This window comes from Crotalus tigris, unplaced genomic scaffold, assembly GCF_016545835.1.
Source record: "Crotalus tigris isolate CLP2741 ecotype Arizona unplaced genomic scaffold, ASM1654583v1 scf7180000019768.410792, whole genome shotgun sequence".
NCBI classification, from domain to species: domain Eukaryota; kingdom Metazoa; phylum Chordata; class Lepidosauria; order Squamata; family Viperidae; genus Crotalus; species Crotalus tigris.
Window position 1 is genome coordinate 55,180 of NW_024097703.1, and position 20,661 is coordinate 75,840.

A 20,661-nucleotide genomic window follows, 5' to 3' on the forward strand; every position below is an offset into this window, starting at 1 on the left:
TGTTATTGCTACAAATGCCTTTGTGTTAAATCCTGTTCATTTGGAAGGGAAAAACATAATCCATGCCATCTGCATTATTAACTAAGAAAAAAGAATATTCTCAGTGGCAGGAAAACAGCCTTTCCTTGGGAGTGTAATAGAATTTAAAGGGGATTTATTAATTGAAATAAAGCAGATTGGAATGGAACTCGGACACTGCAAGTATGCTTAAGACTGTAGTGACAGGAGTGAACATATGGTGATAAATGGCTCATAAAAATACTGAAATACTGTAATAGGAAAGGTTATTATGCCTAAAACAACAATAGTGTAATAATTACTTCAAAACATGGGCAATAGTTGTTCCCAGTTAACATTTCTTATTCTGATATCAGCCTGTTTATCAAGGGCTATCCAAGTTTTAGACTGAACTTTTCTTACATCTTGGAGAAAACGCTCATACATACTCCCCACTTAAAAAAAATCGTGTCTAAACCACAACATGCCTCAAAACTCTACAAACATGCAGTTCAGGGAATGCAAATATCATACAATCACAATCACACTGGGATTTGATGGGGTGGGGATGGGGTGGGGGTGAGTATTTGGTTTCTTCTTGGCATTATCTGAATTCCCTGGAAACTATATTGTAGAGTTTCTGGTACAAAATGGAACTTAATGTTACTAAATTCTGCTGCGGACAAGCACTCTTTATTCCATCTGTTTGGTTGTCATTCACCCCACACCACCTCTAAACAAGAAGCTTTCAGATGCCAGTTTGTTACAACATTTGGAAACAAACAGCAGTTCCCACTGAATATCAGAAATGCATTAAAAAAATAAACAGGCATCAAGAACTAGTGTCAATAAATAAAGCCTAAATTATTATTTTGTTTGTCCTAATTTTAGATTTTTTTGCAATTGTAAATGGTCAAAAATGATTTAATGACATAATTTAAATAACACTAGATTGATTTTCAGGTTTCTGAATATTTGAGGTATCGTTATCAATGTGTGCCGTATAATTGACGTCAAATAAGCAGATTTCATTCTGAAGAACAATACCATGGCTGAGATAAGTGAAATTTGGGTTAATGATAGGTCTCCCCTCCACAGGATTGGAAAAGCATTAAGCATAGATAAATAATTATCTCAGGTGGCAGACAATAGTGACACTAATTTGATTCCACAATACCCCTAACTAGTCTTCTACTTTCAGGGGTAACCGAAAAATGTATTATTTATTCCACAAGGTTTGTTTTTAGTTTAATTTTTAATTTTAATTATGCTTGGTACTTGAGCAACCTGAAGGAATTGTTCCTGTTTAGGCAGTCAAGACTTAAATCATAACTCAGGCCATGAAACTGGCTAGGAAAACAATGGGGACCCAGTGCAGATGAGCCAGGATCAGGTATCCCGTGTTCCCAATGCGGAACTCATAAGAGAAACTTGACTGCCTCGATTCTATTACTAGTCCATTTTAGGAATGAAATAAAATAATTTTGCTAGTTCAGCTTGGCTTTTGAATCCAGGAGGGAGAAACAGCATCCAAACTGAATTATCCAATCTGGCTATCATAGCTGTTAAACATTAAAGATCAACCCACACATCAAATGTGGAAATTAAAAGAACAGCATATAATCCAGAGAAAATTAGGTTCAATGTGACATGCAGGACATTGTGAAGCTTTCTGCAAACTGTATTGTATAGGTTTAGGTCAGAATTTGGTGGTAGCTAAGCTAGTTGACCTTGGACTCAATTTATGCAATGACAAACTAGACCCATTTAAAAGTTTTTACGTAATTGAGAGAATCTTTATTGGTATCAATATCTAATCCTGTTAGGCCTTGGGAATGTCAGGGACAAACAACGAAGTTAGCATCCATCTCTGTCCACAATGCATTTTAACAGAGTTAAATTTTCCCTTGTTGGCTATGTCCAGCATTATACCTTATTTATGATTTATATATATAGTTGTGTGTGTGTGTGTGTGTGTGTGTGTGTGTGTGTGTGTGTATGTATATGTGTGTGTCTATATATATGGGAGGAAGAAATCCCTTTAACTCTTTGTTAGCACGCACACACATACAGAGTGTATATGTATGTATGTATGTCTTTGGTTATTCGGGTTTTCTCCCGCATCAAATTGGAAGTGTCTTGGTGACGTTTTGACGAAGTCTCATTCATCATCTTCAGGCTGGTGTTTTCGGCCTAAAGATGACGAATGAGACTTCGTCGAAACATCACCAAGACACTTCCAATTTGACGCGGGAGAAAACCCGAATAACCAAAGACCTACATACAAACACCCGCGAAAACCTCAGAAAAAATATATGTATGTATGTAAGTATGTATGTATGTATGTATAAAATCAGTTTGTTCTGCATTTCGCTCCAATATATATATATATATATATATATATGTGTGTGTGTGTGTGTGTGTGTGTGTGTGTGTGTGTGTGTGTGTGTAATTATTGTGCTAAAAGCAGAATAGGAAGATTTGCCTATTGATGAATTAAGAAGGTGAACACTCTTTTATTTTCTCCTGTCTCCTTTCTGAGTTCTTTTTATTGACTGCAAAAGTAAAAGGTTGTTAAGGTTTAAGCTTGAAAAATATTTTGCAGATGAGGTTATTGTTTGTCAAACAACTATATGAAAACACAAAAACCCTGCCTCCCATTTTACCTCAGCCCTCACAAAGCTTATCTTGTTCCTGTTTTAATATCTGTAGACCAAAAGGTGCCCTGATAGGATTGCATTGATACAGAGAGGTAGATCAAAAAGCTTTCATCCCCAGTGTTTTTGTTTAGACATAAAGAGGACTGGCTACTTTTAGAATATTTTAAATTTGGTAAGCTGTTAAACCTTTAGTTCTAGAAGTTGTTGGAAAATAATTTTAAAAGTATAATCCAAAATACGGTACTTCCGGAGTTTTATGCATAGCTTTCTTTCTGCTTTCCTTACAAACAGTGCAACAGCATAACACAGAGCAGGAAAAAGAATGCATCACAAAATCTCTTTTGTGAGGGTACGCCAAAGCAAATGGTTATTTTACAAAATGAATGCCCCCACCAGAAAGAGGTTTAAATAAACTGCATCGTACCTTATAACATCCCACGCCTGAAGCATTTTTACCTGCTCTCAGTTAGGAAAAGGGAGCAGCACTATTGTATCGGCTTCAGGAACCTCGCTGTACAAATTGACCATCTGCAATTAATTCGCGCACTGTATAAATAGTTTTGAAGACTGAATAGTTTGCATTCCTAATGGAACAGTCTATTTTTAGCTTTCGAAGCTGGCGTGTTTTGCGTTCTCTGCAGAGGCAGGAACATAGTTGTTATTTTTAAAAAAAAATGCATGGAGGAGATGGTTTAATTACTTGAAAAGAAAATCATCAGAAGGGACCTCAGGAAAAGAAATTTCTGAATAATCTTAAAATTCCATAAAAGCGGTTGCTCCAGAATGAAAAAACTGCAGAGAGAACAGATGTTTTATCTGGTTTTTTTTTTCCTTACGTTTTTGTAATATCTATTGGTTACTGAATAACCTTCCTTGAGAGGCGTGAAAGAATATAAAACTGTTATATTTCAGCCAAGATTGTTCAAGAGAGTTACATCTGGAAAACTTCGCAATGGCACTATAGTGTTAGAAAATACAAGGTTAGAAAAGATCCAGAAAAATATTTTACTCTGTTTATTTCTTGCCAAAGTGCACAGTATTGTGGACGTTGAAGAAAGGGGTAAATCTTATGCTTTGATCCCCTGTACATTTTTTTATTTAGTGAAGTCTTTTTAAAAGTCCTTAAGTCCTTTCTATCGAGGGAAGTCTACCCACACAATGATCAAGTTTTATAACAAGTGAAAGGGGAAAATCCTTTTGTTTAAAATGTAAAAAAAAAACAAAAAAAAAACATGGCCACTGCTTACATTATTTGGTTCAGGTTCTAGAACATCTTCTTGGCCAAGACTCTATTTTCCCTGTGAAGGTCATGGTGAGGATGCACAGTCCAAAAAAGTAACTGGACCAAGAAAGGCATTTTATTTTAATCTGCATTTACATCAATTTATAATGAACTGAGCATCTTCAATCACGTATATTTATCAATTGTTATCTTCTGTCATGTTTGAGGGCTCTGGAAATCAAACGCAGCTCTCAGTTCTCAGCTTCTATGCCCCTCTTGTCAACATCATGCATTATAAAAAGATAAAAAGTAGCAGTAATAGGTACTCTTAAACAATGTGAGAAGAGAGTTGTGTAGATCTAAAGTAGCTAAAAATCAGGAGGAGGAGGAGGAGGAGGAGGAGGAGGGGGAGGAGGTAGTATCTTTTCAGAACAACACATTTTATTATTAAAGGAGCAAGCTTTTGTGAACTGGACTACATTTCATTATCAGATGCATGGAAGTGACTAGACTGATGTAGGAATTCTTTTTTTCTCTATTTTACATTCATATACACTTATATAAAGTCTATAATTTGTCTCTGACTCCAGCTGTGAAGTTTTTATTTTTTTATGTTTGTATTATTTAGTGAAATATTATCAGGCTTCTGCTTTGTGTTTGTGACATTGTTTTTAAAAGTCTCTTTTTATATCCCCAAGTAGCTGAAAAGTATAATATAATGGCACAAGGGCTGCTTTTAGGTTTCTATTACACCTCTGGGTTGGATGGGATGAAAACTATGCTTGTAGTTTTATACAAAAATCATCCTTACTTAGCAAATAATATGTGTGAGACGTCTCAAGAAGGAGGTTATTGCCAGATAAATTGTTATAGGATTGGTTGCATAATTAACATTGTTCAGTCCTTGATCTTTCATTACAATTTTCTTTTTTCCTTTTTTAAAAAAGAATACTGCCTTTTCATATAACTTTGTTGTGAGAATGTGGATAATCAAATACCACATACATTTTCCATATCTCTGCAAGCTCAAGATCATTTAAAAGTATCCTTCCATAGCATTATATATAAATGATATAATTTTAAAATTCTAAATGTTATTCTGCCCTATCCTAGTGGCTTGGGAAAAGATTCATGGAAAAACAGAATTTAATAATTTAATCCTAAGTCCAAAGAGAGACTCACAGAAGTAAGTTAACAAAACTTCCACATGTTACTCAGACTTGGATTTCAGCAAATGCCATCCTTTTAGAAGAAAAGTTTTATATTGTTGCTATATGAACTTGGTATTTTGGGTTAATTTAGAAATTATATTAAACATAATATGTAGTTGTTGAAAGAAATATGCCAGCCTGGAAAAAATCCAATGGGTTCCTAAAAAATAGAATGGGGAAGTCATTGGGTTGGCAGCGAGAAATTGAGTTTAAATCTTGACTTAGCTGCCTATTATATAAGCCATGGCTTAAAGCCACAATTAGCTGGGTTCACACAAAATAAAAAGTTACATGAATCCAGACAGTATTTCATTGAATGTTTGAGTCCGAGAGGTAACTTGAATGCAAGTATGATGCAGTCAGTTTCAAGAAAGAAATTCAACATTTAACTCATCAATATTATTTGTAGAAAATCTGTCCCTTCCTCTAAAATAGGTATGTTTAAGCTGGGTTCACACAATGATTGTTATTGCTTTTTTTATTCTAAAGTAGGACTTGTGAGTTAATTGTGTAGTCTTTTAACTCACTTAATTGACAGTTCAGTGACATCTGTATGCTTTTTAAAAAATTATGTGAAACTGCAGTCCATATTTATTAGGAACAAAATGAAGCCAGGCCTGCCCTGCCAGTTTAGGTATAATTGGACCTGGCCTAAAATAGCTCACACATTTTCTCTTATTTTGAAAACAACACCTAATTCCAAATGGTAGAACAGAAGTAAAACTATCCTAAAATTTAAGCAAATTAAATTGCAAATAATACTAATACTGTATTTACCTTATAGCTAGCTGGGTTCTTACATTGAATCAAGATATGTTCCACCAAATGGCTGGAGCAAAATCTGCTAACCCTAAATAAAACCAAATTATATCTCAGCTTAATGTTGGCTAGAGCTAAAGAGGGCTGTGCTCTTAAACATCAGAAAGGTCCCAAGTTACCTATTCCTTCTTCCATGTTATCACTGTTAGATATACCAGAAATAGTCAGTTGGATTGGGGTCATCATATAAGCTATTGTAAATAGTTTGGAAAACAAAGCTTTTCAGAATTTGATTAGTAGTTAGAACTTCGGTTAAATGCCTACACATTTTAGGCCTGAATTTTGCTATTTGCAGACAGAGAAGAACCTTTGGCTAAGCACTGGTTTCAACTTGTAGAATGTTGAAGAGTCTCTTTGGGAGACTGGCATCTATATGAGGACTGAAGTAATGAAAACAGCCCTTCAAAAACACAAGGTAAGTATTATCAAGCATTGTAACCCACAAAGGGATTAAAAAGTGCAGTCCTCTCTAACCAGCCCAGCACTGGTTAGTGGAAAGTTCATAATAAGCTTTAGTCTGAAATAGCATAATAAGCCGTAGTCTGAAATAGCCAACAGATTAAACAAAAATAGTGATACTGAAAGGTAAAACAGATCTAACTAGTGAGCACATTGGAATATATGTGTATACTTGTGCGCATATTCCTACTAAATATTGTGTGTGTGTGTGTGTGTGTGTGTGTGCTGTATTTGCCAGGAAAGTTGCATGCTACATGTTTTGAGCTTTTTTATACAGGCTTTATGGAATTTAAATATTTTCATTAGCTATTTTCAGACAGATTTTTTTTAAAGTAAATAAATAAGAACCGTGGGATATTCAAGTTGGTAGAAATCACAGCACCTCTACTGCACCGTCTTTTTGTGGTTTTTTTTTTTAATCATTGGGAAAATTTACTTTCATTCTCTCTATATGTCAAAATATAGTAATAAAAATTGACCTTGTCCCCAATCTACCCCACAAGGTTGTTGTGGTGAAAAACGCAATAGGTGTTGTTACATACATCCGGGAGGAAATAAAGATTCTTGCCTTGTTTGATGCCTCTTTAATTACAGAGACTAAATCTTGGCACCTTTTAAGACCTATGGCTGGCTGGGGAATTCTGGGAATTGAAGTCCACTGGTCTTAAAGTTGTCAAGGTTGGACACCCCTGGGCTAAATAAATATTGAAGGTCAAAACAAGAGTCCTTATTTATTTACCTATTTATGCTATAATGAGTTTGCCCCAATCCCAATGACCATATAGGGAACCTAGTTTATGTGTCATAAGAAAGATTCCAGTTAGTTTTATCAGTGATTTTTATTGAAACTTTTAAACAAGAGGATAAAGACTGGTACAAGCTAATATAAAGGAAGAAAAAAGAAAAAAAGGAAAGGAAAAAAGCTGAAGAAAAATACAAGAAAGAAAAAAAGATTGAGAAGGGGCTTCTGATATTTTTCATAGGAGTTATGAGTATAGTATAAATATAACTTCTTTCTCTAAATTAGTATCATAAAACTCTTTTTTCTATAATCTGTCTAATCATCAAAGTTATAAATCATAACTCCATAGGTTTTCATTCGTCAATAAATATAGACCTGTTTTTAGTTTTTTTTACATTTCTACCAAGCATGATAAAATGTGCCTTCATTTTGTTCATATTTGCAACATATATTTGAAGTGCCTTTATACATACTAGATAATTTCTAGGGTAGCATATACCAATGAAGCATCATTTTATAACAATTCTCTTTTAAGATCATAACACAAGGTAAATTTCAAAGTTTTTCACCACATATTTTTCCATTGGGCCATCTGTATATTATAACCAAAATTCTAAACAATGATAAATACATTGTTTAACCTGTTATTCCTGTTTCAGATTTCAAAAAAAGTTTATACATTTTAGTGATTACATGTTTAGCATCAATGCAAAACTATACTTCTAATTCTGTCTTACTTTGTAGTGTGTCATGTTTTGTCCATTATGAATCTGATAATTGTAAATAGGAAAACCATTTACAAAGATAAACTTCTGCTATTACTTGATCTCTTGGTTTAAGTTTAAATTCCCCTTGATGGTTTTCCAATAATTCCTGATACATCAACCATTTGGTGGCGCAGTGGTAAGAATGCAGCATTGCAGGCTAACTTTGCCTTCCACTGCCAGCAGTTCAAGGTTGACTCAGCCTTCCATCCTTCCGAGGTCGGTAAAATGAGGACTCAGATTGTTGGGAGGGGGTCATATGCTGACTCTGTAAACCGCTCAGAGAGGGCTGTAAAGCACTATGAAGTGGTATATAAATCTAAGTGCTATTGCTATTGACTTATGACCATAATGGCGTTCAGAATTTCGGTCATAAGTTGCAGTTGTGAGTTGAGGCACCACATGACCAGAGTCAATCTTACAACCATTATAAAGGGAGTCACCGTGGTTGTGAAGTGAATTACATGATTGTTAAATCAACCACATGGTTGTTATTAGAACTCAGCTTATCCAAAGAGCACTTTTTGCCTCTTTCTGCAGCAAAAAAGTAATCACAAATCACAAATCATGTGATCGTGGAACACTAAAACCAGTTGTAAAAGTGAGCCAGATATCAAGCACCTGAAATGTGATGTAACTGGAGGGCAGCTGTTGTAACTTCAAGGATGAGTCGTAAGGTTTAAATCTGTTGTAACTTCAAGTGGTCATTAACCTACAATTCATAAATTGAGGACTACCTGTATTCCATGTTATTAATATGACATGTCTAATAATTTTTTTAAAAAAACACTTTAATTTTATCATATCATAAATATCCATGCCATCAAAACTTCAGGCTGTGATCTTTTAACTCTAAAAGTCTCTTATCTCTCAATGAGATCCATTTTTTCATCCAGACCAAACAACAAGCAGCAAAATACAATTTCAAATTTTTCTTAGCGTCTTGTAACATTTTATATTTAACTCATGGTGTTTTCTCTTGCTATAAAAATTTAGATAAATCTTTTTGCCATTGTTTAAATGGTCAAAACAGATATTGTCAGAAACAAAAACATCATTCTTGACAAAGAAAAAATCATTTTATTACAGAGATTGATTGCCCAGCAATGACATTTTTTAATTTCTCCCATCTTAATTTCATTCCACGTCTCAACGTATTTTGAAAAAACATACAATTCATATTTGCCATAGTAATACCCAAGTGTTTTACTTTTTTTCTCTATTTTAAAACCAGTTTTCTCCATTAGTTCTATTTAATCTTCCAGTTTAATATTTTTTGTTAACATCTTTTGTCTTCCGATTATTCATCTTAAAACCTCATATGCCAAAGCATTTTTTCCCATTAATGGTTCTATTGGAATTCTAAAGCTAACACCAATCATCCACAAATGCTCTCAAGTTTCTTTTTTATTCTTAACTCCCAGAGTTTTCCCACCTTGTCTCTATTCTATACTTCAAGAATTAACACGAACCAAATTGGAGATAGCAGAGAACCTTGTCTTGCCCTTTTTGAATCTCACAAGGTTTTGTTAGTTCTCCATTAACAACTTTCAGCTGGCCAAAGGGCTGCTACCCTGGGATAGCAAGTTCTCCAGTTATGTTGAACATCATGGGTTCTTATTCTTCCTCATATAGCTCTGGGTCAAGACCAGACCTGGCTAGAAGCTTGGAGCGCTACAGAAAGGATCATTTTCTTGTTTGGAATACTGTGTCCTCCACCCATCCACATACCCATGGGTCTATGGCTTGCATCTGACACAGTATGATGGTAAAGCTGTGGCTAAAGAATGTTGTTCAGTAGCACTCAATTATCCTGCTACTTTTCTTTTCAACCAGCACATATTTATTACACTTGCAAACTAATATATCTGGTTATACACTATGGACTAATACATTTTTTTCCTTGAAATATTTGCATCTCTGCTCTTCCAATGTTGACACAAAATAGATTATATTGCTGTCAGGGCCCCAAGTTTGATGGGCGTTGAATGGCCCAGATTAATTCTGTGTCTCTTATTTCCAGAAGTACAGTGGTGAATGTACTGAGCCTCATTTAAATGGCTGTCAAAATTCAGTTGTGCATCTCTTCACTTTTTAGAAACTGGCAAAAATTAATCTTGGCCCATGGAGCATTCACATATGGATGTCAGCATACATATACATAATCTAATATGAGCTCTGTCAAATTCTGGCACACACATATATTCTAGTTAATGTTATCCTTAAAAAAAAGATGAGAGAGAGCTGTTCCTAAAATAACGTTTTAGCATCTATTTTGCTAACTCCAGAGCTAGATATAGTGACAGGTCCTCATCTGGGATATATCACCGTAACGCCCTAGACTCGTTTTATTTTGACAAAAGGCATTTCAAATGTAAAAATAGTTGCATTGTTTTTCTCCAACTAATGCTCTTCTGTTTACATGGAGTAAATTTTAACATGTGTGTTTTAACAAGCTAGAAGTCTGATTTCTTAGCTGACTTTGAGTAAATGAGATGGGGAAGGAAAAAAAATATATTATTATACAGGAGACTAAAAACAACGATAGAGGTATCAGCCTGTAGGGTTCTACTGGAGCCAAATTTTTTTTATTCATGCTCGTCAAAAGTCAGAATAATTTTTTAAATTGAGATAATCCAGAAAGAAGACTTAACCCAAGTTTCAGCTTCTTTCTACCTATAGCAGGGGTGTCAAACTGCTGGCCTGCGGGCCGGATGCGTCATGCCGAAACCGCGCCCACCTCAGTTCCAGCAATGAGGAAAAAGTCACGATACACTGCGACACGTCACCTGACATGGCGAGTTTGACACGCCTGACCTATAGCCTTACAAGACAGATTTACTTCTAAGAAACTACACCCATACTTTGATGCTTAAAATCAGAAAATAAACAAAAAGTTTTGATCTTTTGGGGTTAAAATGTTATGTGCATTGTTCATGCACATAAACTAACTTCAAGATACTTTTTTCAATTTTCATTAAATGGTGGACTAATTCAAAGTTACAATGACACTGAAAACATGACTTACAACTGGTCCTCGCACTTATAACCATTGCAGCATCTTCATGGTCACATGATCAAAATTCAACCGCTTGGCAACTGGCAGGTATTTACAACCATTGCAGCATCTGGGGGTCACCTGATTGCCATTTGCAGCCTTCACAGCTGGCTTCCAGCAAGCAAATGAATGGGGGAAGCTGGTTTTGCTTAATGACTGCATGCTTCACTTAACTGCAGTGATTTGCTAAAGAAGTGTAAAATTGGGTGCAATTCACTTAACTGCCTTGCAAAGCAAAAGAGATTCTAGTCTTAATTGTGGTTATAAGTTGAGGACTTACCTGTATTCCGGTACATGTCAATTGGTATTGCGGAATAAGTCCTTTTTTAGACTGTCATTGGATATGGTTTTAAATGAGGAAATGGCATCACTCATATCCCTCCTTGGCCTGAATGCCTTTTCTCTGATCTTGAGGGGTTTTTTTTTATTTTCCCGACAACTGCATGCATGAATAATTAAGAATAATAAGGCCACCCAATCAGGAGCCCAATTTAAAACATTAAAAATACAAATATTAAATTGGGCAGTTTCAAAACATCAACACCATCAGACTCTATCTGGTATAGTCAGCAAATCTATTGAGTTGTGGGAAATTGACATGGTGAAATTGAGAATAAGAGATGGAAAGTGCCTAGAAGGAATTAAGGTCCTCAAATATTGGTTGGAAACTGATTAGAAAATGGATAATTCTGCAAAAAGAGAACAGTAGGGACAGAACTCTCCAAAACCTTATTTTTCCAGATTGATTAAAAAAAAAAAAAAAGACCAGCTCAAATGGCAGAAACTGTATTAGCTTTTTTGACTGTAGCAGCAGTCAAAAAAGCTAATACAATCCTGGATTGTATAAGCAGAGGCATAGAATCAAGATCGCGTGAGGTATTAGTACCGCTTTATAAAACCCTAGTGAGACCACTCCTGGAATACTGCAGCCAATTTTGGTCACCATATCACAAAAAAGATGTTGAGAGTTTGGAAAAATCTCAGAGAAGAGCAAATAAGATGACCAAAAGCCTGGAGACTAAAACATAAGAATGTCTGTAGGACTTGGGTTTGGCTAGTCTAAAGAAAAGAAGAAATAGGGGTGACATGATAGCAGTATTCCAGTATTTGAGGGGCTGCCACAAAGAAGAGGGGGTCAAATTATTCTCCAAAGCGCCAGAGGGCAGGACAAGAAACAATGGCTGGAAACTGACCAAGAGAGAAGCAACCAGGAATTAAGGAGAAACTTCCTGATAGTGAGGACAATTAACTAGTGGAGCAGGTTGCCTTCAGAAATTGTGGGCGCTCCATCACTGGAGGTTTTTAAGAAGAGACTGGACAGTCACTTGTCTGAGATGGTATAGGTCCTCCTGCTTGAGCAGGGAGCTGTACTAGAAGACCTCCAAGGTCCCTTCCAGCTCTATTCTATTCTGTTCTCTCCATATGTGACCCTATTTCGTTTGTAGACAAAAAAAAATACATGGATCTCCTGGCACCATTTATTTCTTCCATTTAAAAGGTGTATAGTAGGCTCATGGTATAGTCCTTGACTTACAATTGAATCCAACATTTCTGTTGCTAAGTGAGACATTTGTTGAATTTTGCCCCATTTTACGACATTTCTTGCCACAGTTGTTAAGTGAATCATGGTAGTTCTTAAGTTAGTAACTCAGCTGTTAAGAGAATCTGGCTTCCCCACTGACCTTGCTTGTCGAAGGTTGTAAAAGGTGATCACATGACCCTGGGATACTGCAACTGTCATAAATGTGACTCAGCTGTCAAGCATCCGAATATAAATGTGACCATGGAGATGCTGCAATTGTTATGTGTGTAAAAATCGGTCATAATTCACTTTTTAAGTGTCGTTGTAACTTTGGTCACTAAATGAACTGTTGTAAGTTGAGGACTACCTGTATTACCCTGTAGTTTTCTGAGTATCAGTTGTATTTCAGAAAAATATCACCATTGTTGTCTCATGTACAAAGGGGGTGCCCACATCAGTGTTAAAATATCTTCTGAAATTTTGTACTGCTGTTTAATTATGCGCCTTTACTCAACATCAGAAATTCAAGCATAGAAAAGGAACAGTTTTGTTCTGCACCTGGGGCAGGTGCAAAATCTGTCCTGATAATTTCAACACAAAGTTAATTTAGATCTGACAGCTAGCCCAGTATTCAATGCCATCACATGTTATAGCAACCATTTTCCTAACAATGAATCAGTTGTCAGTATATATTTCAAAGTCTACCTTGCCAAGTTTCCTTTTCTGCAAATACATCTTTTCATCCAAGTATTCAAACTAGCTCCCTGCATTTAAATCTTAAGGAACTTTAACATTTATAGAATATAACATTTATTCTATAACATTTATTCTATAGCAACACAATTCCTCTTTTGATTATGGTTCATAACTAAATATATCTGACTTAACTTGTTACGTTTTATAGAAAAAATGCTTTCTGTCTCGGCATCCTATCTGACATGGTACATTGTAAATTATGTTTTACAATTATTTGTTTCAGTAATATGGTGTGATTAATAAATTGGACTATCATATATTTCATTCCAACTCTAGCACTGCTCCCAAAACATGAAAAGATGGAGGCACGTCTATTTATATCCCTATCGATTTCTAGTCTTTGCTTCCTAGTCTTTAGTCAGTTCTACCAATCTATAATGTGCATTCCTTTCTCATCTTATGACTGCTAAGTTTGTTTTTAGTGTGACTCTGTCAAAATAAAACATATCTGCCATTTCATCTTTATCTACGGGTATATAGACATTCTAACTATATATATATATATATCATCAATGAAAGAAGATGTCACTTGAAGGAAGCCACATTAATTCTTCTTCAGCAAGAATGTTTATTTTATCTTCAATAATTGCTCAGAACAGGTTTTAAGCTAGCCAGGGCAGTTTCCTAGAACCACCAGATTCCTTTCTAGTCCTCTAATGCAGAGGCAGATCTTGAAGACATATTTCTGTGAAGAATTCTTGGATAACTACCATCTGGACTCTGATTTACTTTCAGTTTTCCAAGACATTTTAAAATTTTATATCACTTTTCACCATGATTTACTTCAGTTCCTCAAGCTCTATTTTTCAAAATAGTATTCCAGGGATAAAAAAGCCATTTTACATTCTCTGAAAATTGACATAAATAACTTAGATTCTTTATTATTTTTTTTTACTTTTTTACTCTTTAAACTTATTTTCTTTGGGGGTTCCAATTCTGATTGACAGATTAGTATTTATTTTAATGTCAATAGCAATTTGCCCTCTATACAGTGTACTATGTGTACTCTTTTATGCAACTTTATCCTCCCCCTTTTCATTTATAAATAGAAAATAAGGTCCATTTCTTTATCATCTAAGAGGCATCCAAATTTAGATACATTTTAGGTCAAATGTGATTATATTGAATTTCCTTGGCAATTCACTTATATTTAGATTTAATAAACTATGGCTACTGTTTCCAATGAATTCAACAATCTTTCTTTCTAAAATTCTATATTTAATAGGGAAAGATATATGTAATTCAGAAAGGATTCAATTATTTGAACAAAACTTGGTAACTATGTAATTCAGAAAGGATTCAATTATTTGAACAAAACTTGGTAACTAAAATGAATTATGAAAAAATAAAGTTTATGCCATAAAATTCTAAAGCTTTTACCATCAATAGTCATACATTTCATTATTCTAAATCTGACATTTTGTACTCCATTTTGTTAATGGACATTTCCCCCACAAGAGCCATTTTGGGACAGCACTTCTAACATTTTTTGCAAAATTCCAAATCTGATCATTGCTGCTGAAATACAGGATTTTTTCCCTTACATCACAAAATGAAAGCTATATCATATTCTTCTCTGGTTTTGTTTTTCCTACATTTTTCCTTCAATTAATTTTGGCTGCCCTTTTTATCACCTTTGCAGACTGAGATATATGCACAGGTAGTCTTTGACTTACAACAGTTCATTTTGTTCAAAGTTACAACAGCACTAAAAAAAGTGACTTATGACCAATTTTCACTTATGACCTTTGCAGTAATGCAGCATCCCCATGATCATGTGATTAAAATTCAGACACTTGGCAATTGACTCATGTTTATGACAGTTGCATGTCCCGGGGTCATTTTGCAACCTTCTGACAAAGTCAATGGGGAAGCCGGATTCATTTAACCATGTTAATAACTTAAGAATTGCAATTATTCACTTAATAACAGTGGCAAGAAAAGTCGTAAAATGGGATAAAATTCACTTAAGAAATCTCACTTAGCAACAGAAATTTTGGGTTTAGTTGTGGCCATAAATCAAGGATTATCTGTACTTGCTTTTGAAATAATCTCATAAACTAAGAACCAGTTGGGTTTGTGACCATCTGACTTTATACTTCTCTTGTCTAATATAATTCCATTATCCACTACGAAAGACTTGAACCAAGTTTTATAACTAGAAAGACTTGAACCGAGTTTTATAACTAGTTCTAATTGTTGACCTAACCTTTTTTTGATGTAATTTTTTATTCACCTGGGATTAAGCTCAATTGGACTCAGCCTTAACTCAGTACTGAATTGTCTGGATATGAGACAAAGAATCTGAAAAGAAAGAAGGGCTGAATTGAGGTAAAGGTTAGGAAAGCTATAAAATAGTAATTAGAGGCCCTAACCTGCTTGAAGCAAAGCAAGGGCAGCAGATCGGTTTGATTCTGCGGGGAAATTTCCAGATCCAATTGATCACCGTACATTTTCTGTCCCGTGATTTAGCAATGTGAGGAAAACATTGTTTTTTAAAATATAAATATTTTAAACAAAATGCAGTATGACTGATTTTAGTATAACTAGGATCATGCATGAATTAAATTCTAAAGTAGTTTGTTCAATTGGGTTTAATAGGCTGTGTTAACCAGTGGCTCATTCAACAAACCATAACTTAATCACCATCGGTTTTCAAATATCTTGAAGATTTGGCTTTTTTTGATACATCCAGGAGCAGGATGGTTTGTGACCTGACTTTCCATTTAAACTTTTGTAACAGGTTTTTTTTTTTAAATTTCTGCACTATGGGTTCTAGCTACTTTATTTTTTCATCCGCCTTGCCTTAATTATGTATATTCCTTAAGTGCATAGATTTGCAGTTGTGATTGAAGCAGCCTATAAGTTGATTAATTAGTTAGAAAAAAATCATAAAACCTTGCCTTGAATTGTTGGAGGCCAGGCAGAATATAAATCTAACACAATACTTGCAAACGCCGGGAAGATCCTGAACATGTAGATACATAATTAAATTAACAAGATTCAGCCTCTGCTTTAGTCCCGATGGACGCAAAGGAACAGGTTTATTCTCCTGGGCCAAGGACTTAATGCAGACAGGATCGTAATTTATATTGTGGGAATAAGTTATACTGGATCGATTTAGACACGATTGCAACATAATAAGCCTAAAATGGAGCCTCTTTTCGCTCTTCCCCCAGAATTAGCGCGTCCCCCCCCCCCACGCTTCGGGCTCTCCCTCCAGTCTGATTACAGGACCGCAGGGATCCCTAAGCCTCCCCTTTCCCTTTAAGGACTTATGCGCTTCTGCCTTAATTGCCAGGATCGTCGGCGTTTGCTCCAAGCTTCTGCCGCTTCTCCGCCTTCTCCTTCATTCCCGAAGGCTTTCCAACAAACACCAGGGTTTCTCCTTTGGGTGGGGTCCATCTGCGTCCCTCCATTTTCGGGGGGTGGGGAAGGAGTGAGAATGCCTTTTGCGCTCAGCCCTATCTTTCCCCCCAATCGGTGCGAGGAAAGTTACGCCTCGGAAGCGAAACTTGCACGTGTTTTAAAAAAATAATAATAATAAAAATAAATGAAAAGGAGATCCCACCCCTTGTCTTAATAGGAATTACCCCCCCCCCACACACACAACACGCACCCACACCTGGGCGGGTCAAGCTAGGAGGGAGCGGGCAATCCAACACGTGCAGCCTCCACCCGTTCCTCCCCCCCCCTTCCGTCTTTCCCTGCGGGCGTTTGAAGAGGGCGCCTCTAGTCAGTTAACTCCTGACGTTTGGGTATCATGTGAATGATTGAGTTCCCATGGTTCACTCTGAGCCGAGGCTTGCCCCACCCCATCGCCGCCTCGCTCGCGCTCCCCTTCCTCGCTCGATTTTAATATTAAAATCGCCCCCCCCGTCCTCCTTCGTGGGGAAATGCAGGAAAGAGGAAGGAAAATTAAATAGGGAGTGGGGTGGGGGGGAGCGCGGAAGGAAAGCTCCCCATAGGAGAGTTATTTTTGTTTTGGGGGAGGAGATCCACACTGCGTTTTCCTCTCTGCTGCCTCTTTCCTCCTCCTTCTCCTCCCCCCCCCCACGTCCCCTTTACCCCTCGTCTCCCCGCATTTGCCGGAGAGGCGAGAGCCGATCGAGCCGCCTGGAAGCCGAATGTGAATAAGCAAAAGGGCGAGGAAGAGGAGGAGGCCCTTGGATTTGTACAAACCACCATTAGGGCAGGAAGACGCGCAGCAGCGGCCGCCGCACCGCAGGCTGGAGAGGAGGAGGAAAATCTACCCAGCCCAGCCCGGAACGCAGAAGGGACTCGCCTTTGCCTGCCCGACGCCGCGGAAAGGTTAGCGGTGACCCTTTCGGGCGCTTCACCCACTTTGCAGGAGGCGCCTTGGAAGGGGAAGCCGCCAGGCTGAGGAGGAGACCGAGAGAAAACGGGCAATTTTAGCAAAAAAAAAAAAAAAAAAAGGCCAGCTAAAGAAGAGGGACGTTGCTAGAGCCTCGGTGCCCGGAATTGGGAGGGTCTCCCCCCCTCCCCCGCCGGCTTTCTGGAGCTTGTTTCTGCTGCTGCCTCGATCCTGAAGGATTATATGTAAAGTGAAGAAGACAATTTTGCTTTTATTCTGTTCCCTCACCGCCGGCGGAGGTGGCGTGGAAGCTGGAGATATTTAAAGAAAAACCCACCCAGATTTGGTGGTGGCGGCTCTCCCTGCGGGGTTTGGGGGGGCGAAGGAAGAAAAGGGAAGCCAATTTTTAACCCGTGATCCTTCCCCCTTCGGGTGGCTGCCGACCTCCCTACGTTCCCTGCCCCCCTCCCTAATTGCCTCCCCCCCTCCTGTGTTTGTGTGTGCGCGCTTTTTTTAATTGGGGGGGAAAAATCTGCATTGCGAGCGGATTCTGGCGGCGGTGTAGGGGAGAAGGAGGTGAAGGCCCGGCTTGAGCGGTAGCAAAGTCATCGCTCCCCCCCCCTTTCCCCGGCCCCCACCCCGTTGTCGGCTCCGGGCTCTCCATGTCTCTGGGTAGCGACAGCTGTGCGTGAAAGAATAATATTGAAAGGGAGCAAGGAGACTCGCCGCCGCCTCGCCCGCGACCCTCGATCGCTTCCTGCTTCCCCTCCTTTTCCCCTTCCCCCTCCCCCTCCATTGCACCCCCCAAGATGGGCTGTTTAGGGAACAGCAAGACTGAGGATCAGCGCAACGAGGAGAAGGCGCAGCGAGAGGCCAACAAGAAGATCGAGAAGCAGCTGCAGAAGGACAAACAGGTCTACAGGGCCACGCACAGGCTCCTCTTGCTGGGTAAGGCGCGTGGGCGTCGGGGGCGGGAAGGGAGGGGAGAGGCCCCCTCCTCCGGGCCCGGGGAGACGGGTGGGCTGGCTGGCGGGGACTGGGCAGGAGAGGTGGGGCCCTGCTGGCTGGCTCGCCCGCCGCCTCCAATGAAGCGGGCCCCGTGCCAGGAAGAGGACGGGGCGGGCGGAGGGGTTTTGCTTTCTGCCCTTTTCCCAGGCTGGCGGCCCAGATGTCAAAAGGAGGGGGGGATGGGAAGAGACGGGGGCTGTAGAGGGGGGGGGCTGGAAAGGAGTAGGCCTTGGCCCTCCCTGCTGATCTCCCCATCCTGCACCTTGGACTAAAAGGAGGGGGCCTTTGGGGGGGGTGACCCTTGGGGGAGCAGAAGTGTCCGGGGAGGGACTAAGATCATCTCCAGGGGAGTTCAGGAGGAAGTCTTTTTCCTCTCCCCTTTTAAAATTACCTTTTTTGTGGGCTTAAGGTGGAAGGGATGGCCTGGTCACTTCCTTGCCCGAAAATTCCATAGATGACACATAATACAACTATTATGATAATACAACTAATACAACTGTTATGATACAACTATTTTAATAACACTCCTTTTTCTTCTCCCCCCAAGACCCCATTCTTCTCCGTTGAAAGTCCTTGGCCTTTTTGGTTTGGGACTTTTTTTGGCCCCCCAAAGTTAGTTAATAAATAAAAATTACTTCATTCTACCTCTGCCCTTCTGCTCCCATTGCTTGTTGTTAGCTTGTGCAGAGTGATAAGGGTGGGCAAAGCCCCTCTTTTCAAGTCATCATTTGGGCAGCTCTTAACTGCCGGAGTGAACTGTGGTTGGGATTGAAGGGAAAAGTCATTTTCATATAAATAAAATATTCGGATTGATAATGACATGGATGGCTTTGGGGATGCAACAAAATATTCGGCACTTCCGTTAAGGTACTTGATGCCACAGGCAGTTGGTGGGAACTGAAGTAAATATAGTAGATGGAAATAGAGGATATAAGGAGAATCAGGACTCAGTCTGCTGTCTGCTGAAGATGGCACATTAAATCCTTGCAGGAAGTGTGTTGAATTTTTTTTGCAGTGAGTTGGTGAGGTGGAGAGAGAAAAATATAGGTATTTCTTTGGCAATATAAGGGAAAGGGGAGTGGGCTAAAGAGCTAATACTTGGTTAAATTTTAAATACGGGAATTGGGTTGCATTCTTTTCTTTGATACTTTTGTTGCAAATGGGACTGGGAATAAGACTTTCTGTACAAAGAGTTGTGGTTTTAGCAAATGTCGGTCTTGATATCACAGAGTGGGCTATTTGGATATATTTTCCACAGTCTTTCCTTCCTACAGTTTTATCTGAAAATCCTGAGTAAAAATAAAGTGAATAGTACATTTTCTAACATGTACTTTATCTAAATATGATAGTCTCTTGAGTAGAGTATTCCTTCTGAATAGACTGACTTTGTGGAGGAAGAAAAGAAAAGCGAGGTGTGAGTTTTACAGTGTTGATTTGGAGAAGGACTAAAGATCAATTCGAAGAATAACAATGTTTCCTATGATAAATGATTTGTTGAGATCCTGTTTAACTTAAGTTGGAATGAAATAGTTGACCGTACACATACATTTTACAGACAGCCGTTATTGCTAGGGTTACAATTTAAGAATACATACAGTACTGGATATTAAAATCTTTTTAAATCATTTGATTTACTTCCATATATGTACGTTTTAGACTGAGTTTAATATGTTTTTGAAATTCTGATGATCAGAAAAATGCTGAGGGAAAATGCGCAGACTCTTCATAGTTAGAACATGTCTTTTATGTTTGGCTGGGCCTAAATGTATAATCGTACATAGTAGTTTTATGATTGTACAAAACAGTTAACAGCAAGAAACCTTTGCTGTTGTAAATGCTATAAAACAGCACAATGCAGGGCATTTCAAGTATTCCAGCATATTATAAACATGTTAAGAATAATTAAATGGAGGAGGAAGCTTTGTCCCAATCTTATTTATAAGGCTTGATATATTTTAGGATACTTAATGTAGTGTCTCAATTGAAGAAACATTTAATGGTTGTATTAGTGACATATTTTGTGGCTTCTAGTTATATGAGAAAAATTAACACTGTTCAGTTTGGTCTTCTATAGATCAATACTAGCAATGTTGGGGTTAATGTTTTCATTTAAATGTGTCATTGCTTC

General features: G+C 38.0%; 1 protein-coding gene across 2 annotated transcripts in view; it reads left to right on the top strand.

The window, feature by feature from the left end:
• Positions 1-20,661, top strand: part of GNAS (GNAS complex locus) — a 188,999-nt gene that overhangs the window by 49,073 nt on the left and 119,265 nt on the right. Inside the window, exon 1 of one of the 2 annotated variants that reach the window (XM_039364517.1) lies at positions 16,996-18,473. The exons of the other annotated variant lie outside the window; for it this stretch is intronic. Coding sequence (XP_039220451.1) covers positions 18,335-18,473 — 139 coding nt within the window. The 5' untranslated portion in view covers positions 16,996-18,334. Of the gene's footprint in view, positions 1-16,995; positions 18,474-20,661 lie in introns of those variants that run through there. 2 annotated transcript variants of the gene reach the window in all.